Below are 19,538 nucleotides of genomic sequence, written 5' to 3' on the forward strand. Positions count from 1 at the left end.
TTTGTACAGGATTTCCAAATAACAGTTAAGGTAATCGACTCCATGCACTGTTGAGGTACAGCCACTAGAATGGCAAAATAGAATGAATCAGCAACTGAAATACTCATAGGCTGAGTTGCATCTTTGACCACCAATATATTTTCTTGCAGTTTGTCTTCATCAGATTCACCCTCAAAACCTCTTGTTTCATGGATTGCCTCAAATACTTGACTCTTTAAACTGGTCAAAGGAGATTAAACTGGCTCCTTTTAAAACAACTTCAATTAACCTGGGAGAAAGGTATCCATAAGGGAAGGGAATTCTTTTTAAAAAAGTGTTGCTGCAGCCAACCAAGGATCAGACAAAGAAAGAAGGGGAGCTGATTCATCCCTCATCAGGGAACTTAATGATTTGGAATATCCCATCTGAACCTGTAACAAATAGTGGAAGCTTGCCTGAGGAATGGTCATAACACTGATCACAATCTTGCACACCTTTGTCAGTACATGCTTTTAAATGGCAGGTTTTGATGAAATCAGGATCAGCTAGGATGCCGTACACAGTTTATAGTTACTCAACATTCACTGGTTGGTTGAACAAACCACTAAACTTGCATGGGTATCAGAGTATTGTCAATGTCTTTGGAAACAAATGACAGCTTCATGCTAATAGGATTAAATGTTTGGGGAGTTTTTTTTTAAAAAAGGTAGCTTACAGTTATTTTCAATCTATTATAGAAATCAAAGTGCTCAACTTACTGAGCATGCTCTGTGAAATTGGAAAAGTCACAGTGGGTCGTCCAGTATTTTTCCAGCAGCGACACAAGTATGACAATTCTGTTCGAAGCATTTCAATAACCATTCGATTATCATGGGCCAGGTAGAACTGCTGCTTATCAATAAACTGTAAACAGATGATTTTAAAAAGTGATTGGATGTACAGAAGAAAATTACATTTTTTCCAGTAACCATAGTATTCACGTGATGTAGCTCGCACATGTTGCATGAACCCACATCACAGAGTCATTGTAGATAGGATGGTGCATATGATTCCTACCTAGTTTAAAAACACTGAGCGATCTACTTTCTGAGCAGACTATATGAAATTGGGAGTGTCAAAGTCAGCCACCTAGTCTTTCTCCAGCAAAAGCACAGGTATAATAGCCCTGTTCAAAGATTTACCTACAAACTCTGTAAGAGGAAAGGTAATAAGGGAAGGGAATTCTTTTTTAAAAGATGTTGCTGCAACCAACCAAGGATCAGACAAAGAAAGAAGGGGAGCTGATTCATTCCTCATCAGGGAACTTAATGATTTGGAATATCCCATCTGAACTTGTAACAAATAGTGGAAGCTTGCCTGAGGAATGGTCATAACACTGATCACAATCTTGCACATCTTTGTCAGTACATGCTTTTAAATGGCAAACCTATAAAGATTTACAAACTAGAAACTTGAAGTGTCACTTAGTTATTTAAAGACAAATAAGAGAAAAAAACAAGGTTATTATAGACCTGTTAGGAAGATTTGTTTCTAACTGTACTAAAGTCTACAGTTAAGGATAAAGTGACTGAACATCTTGAAACACGTTTGCTAACTTGAGGATTTGTATAGAAATAATCATGCCAAAGGAAGGTGACAGAGTATTTGCAAACTAAGTGGAAAGGCAAAAATCTGTAGGTATTACATATATGATTACCAGGACTAATTCAATGAAGACTCTTGCAAGAGTTTATTAGCTCAACTTTAAGTTCACAGAATCAAGGACAAATTCCTGTTCAGGAAACCGACTACCCTACAGGAAACAGAATGAAGGGATAAAGGGCAGACTATGACCAGAGTACCCATGAGGATGTGTTTAGTATTCATATATGCATCATATTTAAATACATTATCAATGGATTAGAAAGAAATATATCCAAATTTGTCAATGACACAAAGATAGGCAATATTATAAGCAGTGCAAAACTGAAGCATAAAACTACAAAGGGATATTAATATAAGTGAATGGCCAAAACATATTTCAATGTAAGTAGATGTGATGTCATGCAATATGGACCCAAAGATAGGTAGAATAAGGCATATTTTAAACATTAAACAGCTCGAAAGAATGAAGAAGAAAAGATTCTTCGAGGTCTATGTAAGACAGAAATGCCATGGACAAGTTAAAAAAAATTAAAAAGGCAAATTAAATGTTGGACTTCATATTTAAGGGATGGCAGCATGAGGAATTTGAAATCATGCAACAATTATTCAAAGCCCTAGTTAAACTTGGTGTTAAGGTGGGGAAAAAAATAGGACAGAGATTATTGATTTGCCAAGCAATGGAAATAAAAGTGGTCTAGGAAATATAAGCATAGAACTTAGAGCCAGGCCTTTCAGAAATGAAGTTCAGAAACACTTCTACATTTACAGGGTGGTAGAATTTTGGAAGTCTCTGACACAAATAGTAGTTGATATTGGACCAATTGTTATTTTAAATTGGAAATTTCTAATTTTATTTAACCTAAGATATTGAGGGATGCATGAATAGGAATTCATGTCCCTATGTTTTAATTAAATTTGTAATCTCATGCTATCAGGGAAGAGCCAGGGAAATCTGGACTATGTATTTTATACCTAAAAGGAGGAATTTCATTCATTAGAAGAAACTCACATCTGAAATGAAATTTCAAAAATGACGTGAATCTGCACTTACCTGAGGAGTGAAAGAAAAGATTTCATCTCTGATAAAATACAATTTTGATGTGCCAAGAACACCCATATGGCGGTAAGGCCGACCACTCAGATTCATTCTCTTATTGTAACCTGTCAATAAGGTTAGACCTGTGTGTCAGTCATGTTTTAAAGACCAAGCCACTCATCCTAAAACCTAGAATGTTGCACCCAGTTTCAAGAATATATATGCTTTAAAGATGTTGGAGCATGATGACCTAGCAAAATCCCTAGCTTTACCTGTTGTCCTGGCTCCACGGTCAGTATGCTTTCCTACAGGCCTTGCTGCAATATGTACAGTGGCCACCGCCTCTGTTTGGCCAGCAATGTTACAAGGCATTTGCCGAGTAACAAAAGTTAATTAAAGGCTGTGCACAGCAGAGTCAGTCTTCTTCCCATAGCCCTGACTTGTTAGCTGGGTGGTGGGAGTTTGCATTAACATTGCAGTTTATTAAATTGGCTACTACATTGCCAGGGCACAAAGGTCTGGCTGGATGGGTCTGATGGTCTTTTGTTCCTGTCATTTTGGTCCTAACTCTGAGAATAAAAGACAAGTACTATATTTATATTAAGTTACCTTCATTCCTGCTACATACAATTCCTTGAATATCCAGCAAATGACTGGAGTTTAATGGACTGAGATGTAACAATTCCAGTATTCCCACATACAATGTAACTAAATAAGAAAAGATTTTCTTACCAAGTCTTGTATAGATACGAGAAAGAATACGAGCTGGCTGCACCCTGATTGGAAAAACATCTGCTACAGTTTGTACATTAATTCCATGCTTCTCTAGGATTTCCTTTATTCCCACAGTTTCTGCAACTATTGCCACTGAAATTAAACAGAAAGGCATTTTAGAAGGAACAAAATGAAGATGCTTTTCAATTGTAAGCAAGGTTTATGTCCAGAGACTTAAGTAATGGTGTTAACACTGAAGGTATCTGAAGGACACTGATGATTTAGCTTATTCTTATTCATAGTGGCCATTAATTGGAACATTTATTGTGTCAATTTAAATGCTACTTGTCAGTCCACATGCACCTTATTTAGATCCTGCTGATGTGGGTTGTTTAATTATCATACGAGTTATGAGGGAAATTGAGTCATGAAGAAATCAACCTTATTGCTGAACTCACAAACAGAATCATCTGCACAGTCCATGTGCCATTACGAACGACTTCAACATCACAACCATCTGCGGTCTCCAGCCATTCCAGTTTTGCTTTTCATTCCCATTGAATTCAGTTTACTAAGCATCCTTTCTGCGACATTTTGTGAAATTCTGCTTTGGTGTTGACTGTGGCTACTTACACTTCTCCTTCAGCATGCAGCTTTTGCATCCACATCTGGATCAAAGTTGCTGTGATGAAATCCAGAGCCAAAAAGGGCTCTGACAGAACCCAAAATAACCATTGGTGAACTGGTTATTTATGGATAGGTATTTGACTGGACAAATCATATCACTTTACCAATGGTTGTGTGAACTAATGTTGTTCAATAAATGGCAGGGCTATATGTTTTCTGATTGTGGGTAGCACACATTTGAGTATTCTTCCACATTGGTAGATGACAGTAGGATTGCAGTGAAAGAGCTTTGCTGGATCAGCAATATTTTTAAGATTCATTTAGAACATGTGGACATCACTGGCTGGGCCTACATTTATTGCCTGTCCCAATTTGGCCTCAAGAAGGTGGTGGTCGTGAGCTGTCTTCTTGAATCTCTGCAGTTCCTTTTGTGGAGACACACCCACAATGCCATTGCAGAGGGAGTTCCAGGATTATGACCCAGTGAAACTGAAGGAAAAGCGATAGATTTCCAAGTTCGAATGGTGAGTGGCTTGGAGGAGAACTTGCAGCTAATGTTTCGATGTATCTCTTTCCCCTTACATTCTAGTTGGTAATGGTCACAGGTTGGAAGGAACCTTTGTAAATTTCTATCGTGCATCTTGTAAATAGTGTTCTGTTGTATGAGGTGACAGTGGATGCCAGTCAAGCAGCCTGCTTTGTCCTGCATAGTGTCAATCTTGAGTGTTGTTGGAGCTGCTCTCGTGCAGGCAAACGGATAGTATTCCATCACATACCTGACTCATGTTTTGTAGATGGTGGACAAGCTTTGGCAAGTCAGAAAGTGAATTACTCACTGCAGGATTTCTAACCTCTGACCTGCTTTTGTCACCACAGGATTTATACGGCTAATCTGGTTAAATTTCAATGGCAACCCCCAGAATGTCAACAGAAGGGGATTCAATGATTACAAGGTACAGTGGCTAGATTTGCTCTCATTGGACATGGCAATTTTTTGACAGTTGTGTGGCATGAAGGACACCTAGCAACCCAAACCTGGATATGATCTGCTGCATTTAGACACAGACTACTTCAACATTGGAAGAGTTAGGCATGAAGAAGAATATTATACAGTGAACATTACTCACTTCTGGCCTTATGAAGAAAAGATCATTGATAAAGTGACTGAAAATAGTTGGGCTTAGGATACAGGTCTGAAGAACTCCAGCAGAGATGCCCAAGAACTGAGATAACTGACCTTTTACAACCATAATCATCTGACTGTGCACTAAGTGTGACTCCAACCAATGGAAACCTTTCATTGTTTGTAATATTGGTAGGGCTTCTTGATGCTACTTGTTCAAGTGCAACTGTGATGTCAATGCCAGTCACTCTCACCTCACCTCTAAAATTGAGATCTTCTATCCATGTTTGAACCAATATCAGGAGCAGAGTGGCCTTGACAGAAGCCAAACCGCAAGCAAGTGTGCAGTTTAGTACTGCACAAATGTTGCTGGATATCACTGTTGCAGACACCTTACATTACTTTACTAATGATCAAGAGCAGACTGATGGGCAAGTAATTGGTTGGATTGGATTGATCCTTCTTTCTGTGTGCTAGACGTACCGGGGCAACTTTCCACACTGTCAGATAAATGCCAATGTTGGAGCTCTACTGAAATAGTTTTGCTCTGGGTACAGCAAATTCTGGAGTATGTCTTTAAGATGACCATTGTACTGTTATCAAGGCCAAACTAGCTCTTATGCACAAGTATTGAGCTGAGTCCCAGGATTTTGTCAAGACTCATTTCTGAATGTCACTTGGAATTAAGTTAATTAGTATCTACCTTTCATTTTTTCCTCTCTTGCTCTAAGAAAATCAAATGAATAGGCTAATTTTGTTTGCCATATGACAACACCTAAACCAATTATTACACTGAGGTTGCAATCAAAATAATGGCAAATATCAAATGTCAAACACAAAAGGCTTCAATTTTTTGTTTACCTATACAAAGATCTCTTCTTAATTCCAACTTGCATACAACATGGCCAAACCAAAATACTACGCTCAGAATACAATCAGGAAGAATAATTTCAGAATTAGTCAGTCTATAACTACCTCAAAAAAACCCCAAAGAACTGCAGATGCTGGAAATCAGAACAAAAACTGAAATGACTGGAAAAACTCAACAGGTTTAGCAGCATCGGTGGAGAGAAAGCAGATTTAACATTTCAGGTCCAGTGATCGTTCTTCAGAATGTCTGAAGGTTCTGAAGAAGGGTCACTGGACTTGAAACATTAACTCTGCTTTCTCTCCACAGATGCTGCCAGACCTGCTGAGTTTTGCCAGCTATGTCTATAAATACCTTGTGAATCTTTAATTTAAAATCCTGGTCTGTATTTGAAATATTTTTTCATGATTGCTGAATAATGCATAATTTAATCACTCTGTACTGCATCAGACTGATTCATAGGTAATTTTAAAACTACAACTTACACAAGGCAGACCAAATTAAATAACCTTTTTGTAACAGTATTCTAAGTAGAAAATAGTTCAAAAACATACCTTGGACTACAACATCTGGTCTAGGTATAGTTGCAAACCTTCTATTCAATGGATCGATTTCACCAGGAGCAAGAAATCCCTGTAAGTAACATCTGCAGTGAGACACAGGTTTCGGATAGCATTCAAGGACAACGAGGATCACATGGATCAGTTGGAGCCGCAGTTCAACATGCAGGAGGTGGATAGCATCATGGACAGGAGGTTTAAAGACGTGATCACATGAAAAGTTCAGACAGGAAGATGGGTGGCCACTAGAAGGGCAGGCAGACAGTCAATGCCGTTGTCCCTTGTGACTATCCCCAGCCCCCCTTACCATTTTGAATACTGTTGGGAGCAATGGCAAATAAGGGGATGTCGACAGCAGCAGCCATAACAGTGCTATCATAGCTGGCCCCATTGCACACCAGTGAGGGTCAAAGTGCAGAAGAGCAATAGTAATGGGTGATTATACAATCAGAGGCACAGATAAGCATTTCTGTTGCCACAAAAGGGACTCCAGGCTGCAGGAATGGTGAGGAGGTTCTGCAAAGGGAGTTCAGGAAGTTAGGTAGTAAGTTGAAAAACAGAACCTCTATGGCTGTAATCTTAGAAGTACTCCCTGTGCCACATGCCAGTGAGGCTGGGAATAGTTGAAAAGTGAGAATAGGAAGATTGTATACTGTTAAATATGTGGCTAAAGTGCTGGTGTAGGAGGGAGGGCTTCAGATATGTTAATCATGGGATGTCTTCTGGGATAGGTGCAACCTGTACAAGGAGGGGCACTAATGTCCTAGCAGGGAGGATTGCTAGTGTCACTTGGGTGGTTTAAACTAATGTGGCAGGGGAATGGGAACCAGAGCAGGTGGTCAGCAAGTAAAGTAACTAAGGAACAGCTAGATACCAAGGTCAGTCAGGCTAAGATAAAAAGAGACAGACAGATTTTATTTAACACAGTGGGATTGGCAGTCGGAAGTGTATTTGTTTTAATGCAAGGCATAGTGCAAGTAAATCAGATTAATTTAGAGCTTGGATTAGGGCACAGAACAATGATGTTACAACTATTACAGAGACTTGGTTGCAAGACGGAGAAGACTGGTAGCTTAACATTCTAGGATTTAGATGTTTTAGGTGAGATAAGGAGGGATGTAAAAGAGGTGGGAGAGTTGCATTATTGATTAGACAGAATATCACAGCTGTAATGAGGGAAGAGAGCTCATCTGGCAAGGGCATATGGGTACAGCTCAGGAATTGGAAGGATGCAGAGACTTGGATGGGGTGTACCACAAGCTTCCAAACATTAAACTGGAGAAAGAGGAACACCTATGTAGACAAATTGGTGTGGTGTGTGGTTTTAACATCCCATATAGTGACTGGGAATCCCAGAGCATCAGATGCTTAGATTGGAGAGTGGTGGAATTTGTTACGTGCATCTAGGAGGGTTTCTTGAAGCAACTAGGAAAAGTGGCATACTAGATCTGTATTGGGGAATGAGCCAGGTCATAGTCAGCATCATAGAGCACAGAATCAAACCCGTTAGTCATACTCATCCACACTGACTAGACATCGCAATCTGATCTAGTCCCAACTATCAGCATTTGCTCCATATCCCTCTGAACCCTTCCTCATTATATTCGTCAAGATGCCTTTTAAATGTTGTAATTATACCCTGCTCCATCACTTTCTCTGGAAGCTCATTTCAAACACGCAACACCCTCGGCAAGAAAACGTGATCCTTCAAGTCCCTTTTAACTCTTTCCCCTCTCACCTTAAATCTATGCCCTCTAGTTTCAGTCTAACTCCACTCTAAGAAAAAATAAAGACCTTGACTATTCACCCTATCTTTGTCCCTCATGACTTTATAAATTTCTATAAGGTCACCCCTCAGACTCCGGTACTCCAGAGAAAAAACAACCCAGCCTATACAGCTGATCCCTGTAACTCAAACTCTTCATTCCTGGCAACATCCTTGCAAATCTTTTCATTTCCAAGGAATTATGCACATGCATTCCTAGATCTCTGTTTGGCAACGCTCCTGAGGGACCTACCATTAACTATATAAGTCCTGCCCTGGTTTGCCTTACCAAAATACATCGCCTGATGATTGAAGTTTCAGTCGGGGAGCATTTTGGGAACAGTGAGCATAATTCCGTAAGTTTCAAGTTACTTATGGATAAGGAGAACACTAATCCTCAGTTGCGAATATCAAATTGGCTAACCATGACAACATTATGGAGGAACTAGAGAATGTATATTGGCATGGCTGTTTAAGTATAAGTCCATATCTGTCGCGTGGGAATCTTTTAAAAAGCCGCTCGATCAGAATTCAGGACCAGCATGTTCCTGTGAATGTGAAGGATAAGGTTGCTAAGGGTTGGGAACCTTGGATGACAAGAGAAATTGAGAGCTTAGTTGAAAAGAAAAAGGAGGCACATGTAAAGCTTAGGAAACTGAAGACCGAGCCCTCAAAGAATAAAAAGAAAGCAGCAAAGAATTTAAACAAGGAGTTAGAAGGGCTAAAAGGGGCCATGACATAACCTTGGCAAACACGATTAAGAAAACCCCAAGGTTTTTTAATACAGTACGTATATAAAGGAGCAAGAATGTAGCTAGGGAAGGGGTAGGTCCACTCAAGGAGAAAGGAGGAAATATATGCCTGGAGCTGGAGGTTGTGGGTGAGGTCCTCAATGAATATTTTTGTCACAAAGTTGGTTCTTTTTTTCTAAAAGCTGTTCCTTTTCTCAAGGATGCTATGTCCTTGGTTTTTTTCAGAGGGGTCGTAAATGCTCCCGGTGCCGATTTGACTGGTTTGGTACAAAGATTAAAGGGTATTGAGAGGCCTTTTTGTTTATATGTAAACAGATGAGACTTCAGGCCAAAGTGATCATGTTTTAGAAGTGACCTGTATAATGAAAAGGGGAGTGGTCAGCTCTCTAGCTAAACAGTTCAGTCCAGAACCAGTTCGGAATTCAACAGTGAGCTGTGTGGAAACTCACTCTCTCTCTTTCTGCCCTTCTAACTTCAACGTGTTAGCATCTGTTTCATTTTTTTACTGTGTTTTAAGGGGGGTTTGCTTATTGGGACTGTTGTGTATATTCTGAACAGCACAATTAATTCTAGTTTGGATAGACTGAGTTCTGTAGGGGTTCTTTATTCTGTTCTTTTTGTGTTTCATTCTATAATTTTGTGAATAAATTTCTGTCTGTTTTAAAACCTAGTACTCAACCTAGCTGGCTTACTCCGGGTAATCTCACTGCACACTTACCAAAAGAAATTGCAACGTTATGGTCTGGGTTGCCTGCTCAAGAACGTTTTGAGTGGTCTGGCTGGTCCATAACACTTTGCATCGGTATTCACAAAAGAGAACGACAAGATGAATGGTGAGTTTATAGAAGGGTATGTTACTATTCGAGGGGATGTTGATATATAAAAAGATAGTGGCTTTGGGTATTTTAAAAAGCATTAAGACAAGTCCTCAGGACCTGTTTGGGTCTATCCCAGAATACTGAGGCAGGCGAGGGAGAAAATTGCTTGACCTTAACAGAATCTTTGTATCATTTTTAGTCATAGGCAAAGTCCCGTCCCAGAGGACTGCAGAATAGCCGATGGTGTTCCTTTGTGTAAGAAGGGCAACAGGGATAGTTTGGGAAATTACAGGCTGGTGAGCCTTACATCAGTGGTAGGGAAATTATTGAAGATTCTTAAAGACAGGATTTATTCACCGTTGTAAAGAAATGGACTTATTAGCAATAGGCAACAAGGCTTTGTGACGGAGAAGTTGTGTCTCACAAACTTCATTACGTTTTTTGAGAAAGTAACAAAGATGATTGGTGAAGGCAGGGTGGTAGATGTTGTCCATATAGACTTAGCAAGGCCTTTGGCAAGATCTGTCATGACAGGCTGAAACAGAACATGAAGTCACATGGGATCTGCGGTGAGCTGGTAATATGGATACAGAACTGGCTTTGTCATAGAAGATAAAGAATAGAGGTGGAAGGGTGGAAACTTGTGACAAGTGGAGTTGCACAGGGATCCACCCTGGAACCTGTTATTTTTAATAAACATTTAATAAATCATTCAATAAATGATTTAGAGGAAAATGTAGATGGCCTGATCAGTAAGTTTGCAGATGACACAAAGATTAGGGAAGTTGTAATAGTGAGGAGGATTGGCAGAGAATACAGCAGGATATAAATAGGCTGGAGACTTGGGCAGAGAAATGCAGATGGAATTTAATCCAGACAAATGTGAAGTGATGCATTCTAGAAGGTCTCATACAGAAGGAAAGTATACAGTAAATGGCAGAACCCTGAGAAGCATTAAGATAGAGAGGGATCTCAGCATATAGGTTCACAGTTCCATGAAAGTGGCAACACAAGTGGATAAGGTGGTCAAGAATGCATATAGCACGCTTGTCTTCATTGATCGCGGCACAGAGTATAAAAACTGGCAATTCACGTAGGAGCAGTATACAACCTAAATTAGGTTATATTTGAAATATTGCATACAGTTCTGATTGCCACAATACCGAAGGATGTGAAGGCATTGGAGAGAGTACAGAAAAGGTATACCAGGCTGTTGTCTGGCTTGGAGGATATAAGCTATGAGGAGAGATTGGACAAACTCTGCTCGTTTTCACTTGAATATCAGAGGCTGATGGACGACCAGATAGAGACATGGACAGAATGGATGGTTGGAATATTTTTCCCAGGGTAGGAATGTCAACTTCTTGGTGATGTAGGTTTAAGGCAAAAGGAGGAAGTTTAAAGGAGATGTGAGAAGCAAGTTTTTTAACGAAGATGCTAATTGAGTGGAATGCGCTGTCAAGTGAGGTGATAGAAGCAGATACAATATAATTTTTAAGAGGCTCTTGACAGATACACAAACAGGCAGGAAATGGAAGGATATGGACCACACGGAGACAAAACGTCTTTAGTTTAGAAAAGCGTCATGTGTCAGTGCAGGCTTCGTGGGCTGAAGAATATGTTCCTGTGCTGTTATTCTTTGTTCTTAACATTTCTTTCTAAAAAAAAGTACAGACAGTACTTAGCTAATCCAGTTCTGAAACACTTGAAAAGTAATCTTTGGTTTGTGTCAGGATATTGATCTTAGGTGAGATAGTAGTTGATATCACAGTTGGTCTAACAGTTGGGAAAGGATACACTGATCAGAGTCAGCACTCCACTTTGTAGTTCTCATCACTCTTGCTGAAATGATCGTAAGTATTGATGAGTCAAGCAGTGCATTCACATGCAGCATAATATCTCATCCCTGTCTACCTCTTTACATCAATGACAATCACTTTTAGAATGTAAACCTGAGAATTGTTGATTTTATGCCTTCCATCGCATTAATCTATATAAATAGAGTTCTCCCAATCAAACCTGTGCTGCCAAGGAAACACTAACTAGAGTCTCAAATCTTTGCAAATACTTGCTGAGGGTCAGCAACTACACCTGGTTCACCAGCATACTTCTGAAAATGGTAGGTTATGAAAAGACATTCAGACAAATTCAACGTAACTATCCTGTAAGGAAACTTCAAAACTTCACTGATCTTACATCATGACCAATTCTACCCTATTTTGAGCTTAATACAGAGCAATATTGGTCAAGATGTAAAACCACCATTCCACCCAATGCTATAGATGATGGTGAAAACCAGGAGGGAAAAAAATCTTGTCTGAAGTCAGTTGGCTGAGAAAAACAAAGCAAAATCTATAAAGAAATGAATCGTACGAACCTACATGATCAAACCAAAGAAGTTCAAGCACACAAAGAAAATTTTCCAACTTCAGCACATATTTCTGTGAACTCAATTACTTGGACCCATTTGATTTCTGCTAACAAAAGAATATCACTGAGCACTAACATGAGGATCCAACTAGCTTGTAATGTTAACTGGGTTAACAAGTTAAATTTCTGATCACAAAGCTGAACAGGTTGTCAGATACATATGCTGTGAATACATAATCTTACACCACATGGTCCAAAGTTATTATTTGGTATAGATAACTAAATTATTATTATTACTACAGCATTCTTTTAGAATTGATTTACCTCTGATACAAGACATCCTAAGATGTATAAGGATTGTCCCCACATATGTGGCAATTTGCCCATTGGGATTCTGTTAACAGTATGTGGATTTTTGCACTCTTCATCTATCTGGAAAACAAAATGTGAGTCTTATCAATTTTGCAGCACTCTCCAATTTAACAGAAATTGCAGAGGTGGTAGGGCTTTGCTTAAAAAAGTAAACTCTGAAAATAAGCATTCAAACATGAGACTAAAATATAAAGGCAAATGTTACAAGAGCAATCTTCAATGCAGATCACCTTGTACAAGGCTGCCTCCGCTATTGGAGGGTAAACTTACTGTCTCCATACAGAGTAAGAGCTGTTTGGCTCTTGTTGTAGAGGAAAATCATTTATTAGTCTAAGGAGGAGAGACTTTTGGCTTAAATAAGATGTTATTCATTGTGTGGTAGTAATCAATTCCATGTTACATTGATGGGACAGAACTTGCTTTGCAGACTGAGGACCTGATGATAGTTCTTATTCCTTTGAAATCCTAAGCTGTTTTCTCCTCCAAATCTGTACGATATCCTCAATGATGGCACTTAAGGCATTTAGTATTAACCCTTTAAGACTCTTACACAGTTATGCAAGATCTCGCCAAAAATTTTCTATTGTTGACATTATACATGTACAGTATCATATTTACCACAAACTCATCTTCTCCAAAGTTGACTTCTAAAATTCAGGTGGTCCAAAGGTATCACTATTTATCCAGAATATGTTCTCTTTGAATTTAGAAGACTAGTAGATCCTTGGATTGAAGACTAATAAATCATTCTTCCCCCGATAGCACAAGGTTGAAAAGTCCCTGATCTTTAATTTTTTGGATCTCCTTCATGGTGGAGGTCTTTCCTCCTAAAACAGGGAACTGTTTCATTGCAACATCTAGAGGAACTATAACATCATGTATTTTCCACACAAAGGACAGTTATCCTATTAACAAAAGCATTTCTTTCTTCAGTATTTTGGATAATGGAATCTCACAATTTCTTCATATGCATCCTGGATCTCTGAAACAGGCAACTTCTTGACTATATCATGGATCTCTGGGCATTGGATGTCCCTTCTTGGTGTTTTTTTCCCACAACTTCAAAAACTCTCAGATTTTCAATGCTCAATCTTCTGGTGAATCAGCATTGAAGTGTGTAGAGCTTTTTCTTCAACTTATTGATGAGCTTGGAACCTCTCATTCTGTCTTTCATTCAGCAATATTGGTGAAACCACCATATTCACTTCCTCAGTTCTGCTATTTGCTTCTTACTTAGCATGATCTCTGTCTTCCTAAGATGATAAGGAAAGGAAATTTTCTGTTGGATCTGGTGTCTTCTGAATCATCTCAGCATAAAAACTTAAGAACTAGGAGCAGGACTGCTCCCTCAAATTAACAATCGTGGCTGACCTCATCTCTACTTCAACTCCACTTTCTCATCCGTAACCTACAACCCTTTAACCAATTATTAATTTAAAAATTATCGTCTACCTTCTCCCTCACTTTATTCAGTGTTGGCATTCAACACACTCTAGGATAATGAATTCCATAATTTTGTGGCTGTTTGAGAGAGATGCTATTCCTTCTCATATGGTTTAAATATGTTAGCGATAAATTTGAAATTATGATTTCTTGTTCTAGATTGCCTAAGGAGAAAATTCCACTCTACATGTATTTCATCAATCCCCTTTAGCATCTTAAATACATCAATAAAGTCTGCCTTCATCTTTCTAAACTTCAGCAACTATATTCCTAAACTGCTCAATTTCTCATCCTCGCTGGAATTAATCTAGGGAACCTTCTCCAACTATCTTCAATGTAATTACATCCTTCCTCAAGCAAGCATCTGACATTAGACTTAAATCTGACATAACTAATTGGTTGGTCAAGCTATGTTACATTCTGGAGATATTTCAGTTGACGATTCAATGAGCTCCAGTGGGATATATTGCTCACTGGCCATTTCATTTCTGGGAGTAGTTACTTCACATCTCAGCTTTGATTAAGTGTCCCCTAGTTTGAGATTCCTCCATTAGTGGAAACACCTTCTCAACATCTACCCTGTCAAGATCCGTCAGAATATTTTATGTTACAATGAAATAACCTTTCATTTTGCTAAACCCTTACATATAAAGACCAAATCTGTTTAGCCATTCTTGTTAAGTCAATCCCTCATTCTAGGGATTAGCCCAGGGAATCTCTTTTAAACTGCCTCAAATGCCAGTTTATCTTTTTTTAAAAATACAGGGTCCAAAACTCTACATAGTACTCCAGATGTGCTCTTAGATACACATATTGTACAGTCGAAACATGGCTTCTCTGTTTTTAATTAAAGCCAAAATTCTATTTGCTTTTTAAATTATTTGCTGCACATGTATGCTAATTTCTTGCATTTCATGCACAAGAACATCTAGATCCTTCTGTGCATGCACTTCTCAGAGCCTCTCTCCATTTAGATATAGTCTGCCTTTTAATTACCAAAGTGCATTACCTCTACTTTCCCACATACCAAGTTTTTGCCCACTCACTCACCCAGTCTATATTCTCTTATAGACTCCTTATGTCCTAGTGACAACACGCCCTCCCATATATTTTTCTATCAGCAGCAAATCTGAATACATTACACTCCGGTCTCTCCTCCAAGTCATAACCCTTTTATGTTGCACCTGATTGAATGTCTTCTAGAAATCCAAATACACTACATCAACTATCTCATCATTACTAACCATGTTTGTTCCAACTTCAGAGAACTGTAGATATTTTGTCAAACAATTTCCATTTCATTCTTGATCTCTCTTCAGCTGCCTTTATATTTTGCTCAGCTGATTACAGATTTTTAGCCATCATCTGTTATTCATGGTATGAAACAAATTTTGCATGCCAGCATCAGTAATCTCACTGGATTTTGAGTGTCTTAGCCATGAATTTCGGGAATCCAATGAAATCATCTACTGGTACCCTTCGACCAATTGTTCCACTATCAGTTGTGGTAATGCATTACGTGATCTGTTGCTGATTGACTGGCTGTTTGACTTAAATTAGCTTACTTCCTTCCATTTCAGGATTGAGGTCAAGTCATGTATTCGTACTCAAGAGCGAGAATTTCTGATTGTGGAATGTATATAGTTTGTTTGTATGTTCAGTTTGTTTAATGCTCCTAGTGTTCCATTTGCTTGTGTAATAAGGGACTCTTGTCTTTAACAAAATGCAGGTTATTGCATGTCAGCAACTAAATACAAGTTACATTGATATTATAGACATTATTACAGAGACAATATGGAGGACCTGGATAGGAGGTCATATTCCTTTGAAATCCTAAGCTGCTTTTCCCACCAAATCTGCTTGATATCATATTAGGTGGTACTTTAAGACATTCCTCAGGATTAGACCTTTCAGACCCTTCAAGCCATTAGACAACAGCAAGCATCCAGTGACCTGACCTTTACTGTCACATTGTTAGGAAAATCATTAGAACCCTTTAATTGGTCAACTTGCTTTCCAAGTCCAAGGAATTATAAATACTTCACTTCCTCCAAAATAAAAACCCAAAGGCTTTACTGCTACTACTTTGTTTAATACCCAACTGCTCCACCCATGCTCATGAGTGCTCATGTTCTCAATTATCTATGAGTGTTGTTGCATTTGCACCTGCATGGCAGCACTAAGCAAATGGCATTTGATTGGTAGATCAAATAAAACAGACAGTAAAACATAGCAAATAAAATACAAAAACAAGAAATCTTACAGTGAGGAATTACAAAACGAAAGAGTGCACATGTATTACCAAGTATAGGCGGCTTCTGACCAAAACAGTTACAATGGTGGATGAAGTACAGTATTAAAAGTTAGAGTAATAAAGCAATAAAGAAATCGTAGTTCCCTTTAGAAAATTGTATTCGACACACAATATGTAATATAACTCCGGATTTTGCTGCCTTAATGAAATCTGCCCACAGGGATCTTGTAATCATGAGGTATGGATTTCCCCTGGCCTGATGTAAATTTGAATACGTCGGTCAGTAGAAGGAATTTCCAGGCACCTGACAATAGTGATGCCAACAAGCAAACAATTCAGACTGAAGTATTCTCATGAATAGAAATCCAAAAATAATCCTTTGTCATAATTTAACAGGCAGCTAAATGGAGTTTGGAACATGCATGTTAAAATCTGATATGAAGGTATTCAAAACGAGCTTTAATCAAAGAAATCAAGTCCTCGCTTTGTACCTCAGACTCCAAGGCGCAGACACCTGTAGAAGCTTTTGGAATAGGATGCATTAAAACTCATGTTGTTACAAGTACTGTGCACATGAACAAAACTAAATTGTATTTTTTTGTAAATAGCATGAAACAAAAAAAATTTTTTTTGAAGAGAAGAACTGCTTAGCTTTTTTTATTATGACAAAGGGGAGGCAGATAATATACGTAGATTAGAGTCTAGATTAGAGTGGTGCTGGAAAAGGGTCTTGATGAAGGGCTTTTGCCCGAAACGTCGATTTTCCTGCTCCTCGGATGCTGCCTGACCAGCTGTGCTTTTCCAGCACCACTCTAATCTAGACTCTGATTTCCAGATAATAGATAATACATGTAGTTCTGGGATAACATGCATTTCAGCAGCGTGATTTGGCTATATCATTGCTGAAGAATTAGGGAATGATATTTTCGAGAACACTTACCTCTGTTTGCAATAGGGCCATTCCAGCAGGGAACGATTTGCGCATTTTGTTCTGCACATGCGCAATGTTGGTGCTGGTCTTAGTGGGGTTCTGCATGTGCGCGATGTCAGTGCCAGTCTTCACGCTGTTCTGCACATGCCTTGATATCAGCTCCCAACAGAGCAGCTTTCTGAGAGAGGTACTGTACAGTATGATTGCAAGCTGTGCTATATGTACACTTAGTATGAGATTTTTGGGTGATTTTTGAGCGATCATGCCTGATATATCTTGCTGTTCTGCCCCTAATGCTACTTTTCCTAAAGACCCCATTATTTATATTAAGCGATTTTCTATTAAGCAAGGTTTCACTGGAATGCAACTACGGCATTATAGAGAACTACCTGCATACTGATGTTACAACTAGATGGTTAATTGAGAGTCACAGGATTTTTACTTCGACCATTAATAGTATGCTAAAAGGATGTAGATCACAGATTGGCCAAGACTCTAAATAACAGTATTCTATTCAGCCAGAGAGCCAGAATAAAATGTCTTTCAGATGTTTATCTGAAAAATAGTTTGTTGGACTTTTCCTACAATATGAATTCAATATTTCAGAGATACAAAATTGAGGTGGTACAAAACTGCCACTAATAGCGGGATTTAATGACAATATGGGACAGAAAGAAAAGGTTAGTTATATGTTATCAATAGATAAGTTGATAGGAAGCCTGTCTTAATTATAATACTCAAAACAAATGTTTAACATACTGCATTATACATTAGATTGGTATTTCTGTACATCATTTCCCATTCGAAGTGACTGTGTTTTCAATTAAGATACCAGGCAAGGACTTGGCGTCCATTCACAAGGAGAATATACATATGAAGCCTACTCTAGCAACGGTGTGTCAGCAGGTAGATAATTAGAGATAAAGATGCTTTCAATTTGGCAAGCAAGATGTTCTCTGTCACCATGATTGATAGGGTTTAATCTGAAAACGTCCATCTAACCAGAGGAATATTAGAACACTGGATAACCTGAATTCATTATGAAGTATTTCAAAATTACCTTATCAGGTGGAACACTATAAAGCTCAGGTAGTAAACGTATTCCACCCTCCACCTTAACAAGAATTCCATCCAGAGCTTCTCTGTATTCTTCCACCTTTTTTGAGAAAAATACAAAGAACAATATAACTCTCAAGTCATAAATGTTCATGATAGCGGATTGAGATAAATGCTGGCTCTACCCATTAAAATATGTTCCTTATCCAGCTGACGTTTCTTCCTTCATTATGGCCCATTGTTCTTGATCAATGTCTACATAGTTCGTTCTTGAAAACCACTTTTTGATAATGTTAAGATTTCACTATCATGCTGACATTTGCTCTGATCATCAAATATAGATTAGTTTAGCAGAAAACATAGATAAAAATTCATTTAGCAAGCCAGTTTTCATATTGCTTGTATGTTCTCACAAAAGGGCACTATAATGGTGAATCCGTGTTGTACCCTCAGTGAAGTCCAATATTCTTCTGATAGCAAAAGAGAAAATGCTGGAAAATCTCAGCAGGTCTGGCAGCATCTGTAAGGAGAGAAAAGAGCTGACGTTTCGAGTCTAACTGTCCCTTTGTCAAAGCTGTAATTTGCTTTTATCCTTCTGATAGTGTGGTTCCAATAATGTAAACAGTACTCTAACTGAGGTCTTCATACACTTTTACGTGGTATCATCATTTGCTTTTGATGTTTAGATTCTACTGTTCTCATCAAATCTAAAATTTAATTCATTTTAGTTTTCAATATCATTTGTAGGTACTATTTTTGATGTTTGCAAACCTATTTTTCCAAATCCTCTGCTCTTCCACAGTAATAGATATAACTTCATTCATGAATCATTTTTACATTCTTTCATCTTCCTTTTCAATGTTCGGTAAACCTGCAATTCCCCTTTATCCAACCAACCTAACTGCACTTACATCTCCCTCCAAAGCTCGCTCCACCCCACCAACATATTTCACAGTTTCACCTTTAATTAATACTATACTAACCACTTCATGAAAAAAAGAGCACTGAGCATAACTATGCTATATTGTTTGTTGACTTTAATCCAAACAAAGTTAATGGTAGCCCAATATTTTCATGAATTAAACAAACAATACTGAAAAGTTACAGATAAGCTAAACATGCAATGCAAGTACAAGCAGCTAATTTTGGTCAGCTTTTTGTGAAAATTTATAGTAATCATTTCAACTGAAGCTTTATGATAATACTTTATCAATGTGGCTTTACGT

At 38.3% G+C, this 19,538-nt stretch overlaps 1 protein-coding gene across 10 annotated transcripts in view; it reads right to left on the reverse strand.

The window, feature by feature from the left end:
• Positions 1-19,538, reverse strand: part of phka1a (phosphorylase kinase, alpha 1a (muscle)) — a 111,713-nt gene that overhangs the window by 59,904 nt on the left and 32,271 nt on the right. For all 10 annotated transcript variants that reach the window (XM_043704548.1, XM_043704554.1, XM_043704556.1 and 7 more), the window contains 6 exons: positions 18,317-18,412; positions 12,581-12,688; positions 6,546-6,624; positions 3,392-3,526; positions 2,675-2,784; positions 738-882 (listed from right to left, as the gene is read on the reverse strand). In XM_043704548.1, coding sequence (XP_043560483.1) covers positions 738-882; positions 2,675-2,784; positions 3,392-3,526; positions 6,546-6,624; positions 12,581-12,688; positions 18,317-18,412 — 673 coding nt within the window. The remainder of the gene's footprint in view (positions 1-737; positions 883-2,674; positions 2,785-3,391; positions 3,527-6,545; positions 6,625-12,580; positions 12,689-18,316; positions 18,413-19,538) is intronic.

Source organism: Chiloscyllium plagiosum, chromosome 15 (assembly GCF_004010195.1).
Source record: "Chiloscyllium plagiosum isolate BGI_BamShark_2017 chromosome 15, ASM401019v2, whole genome shotgun sequence".
NCBI lineage: Eukaryota > Metazoa > Chordata > Chondrichthyes > Orectolobiformes > Hemiscylliidae > Chiloscyllium > Chiloscyllium plagiosum.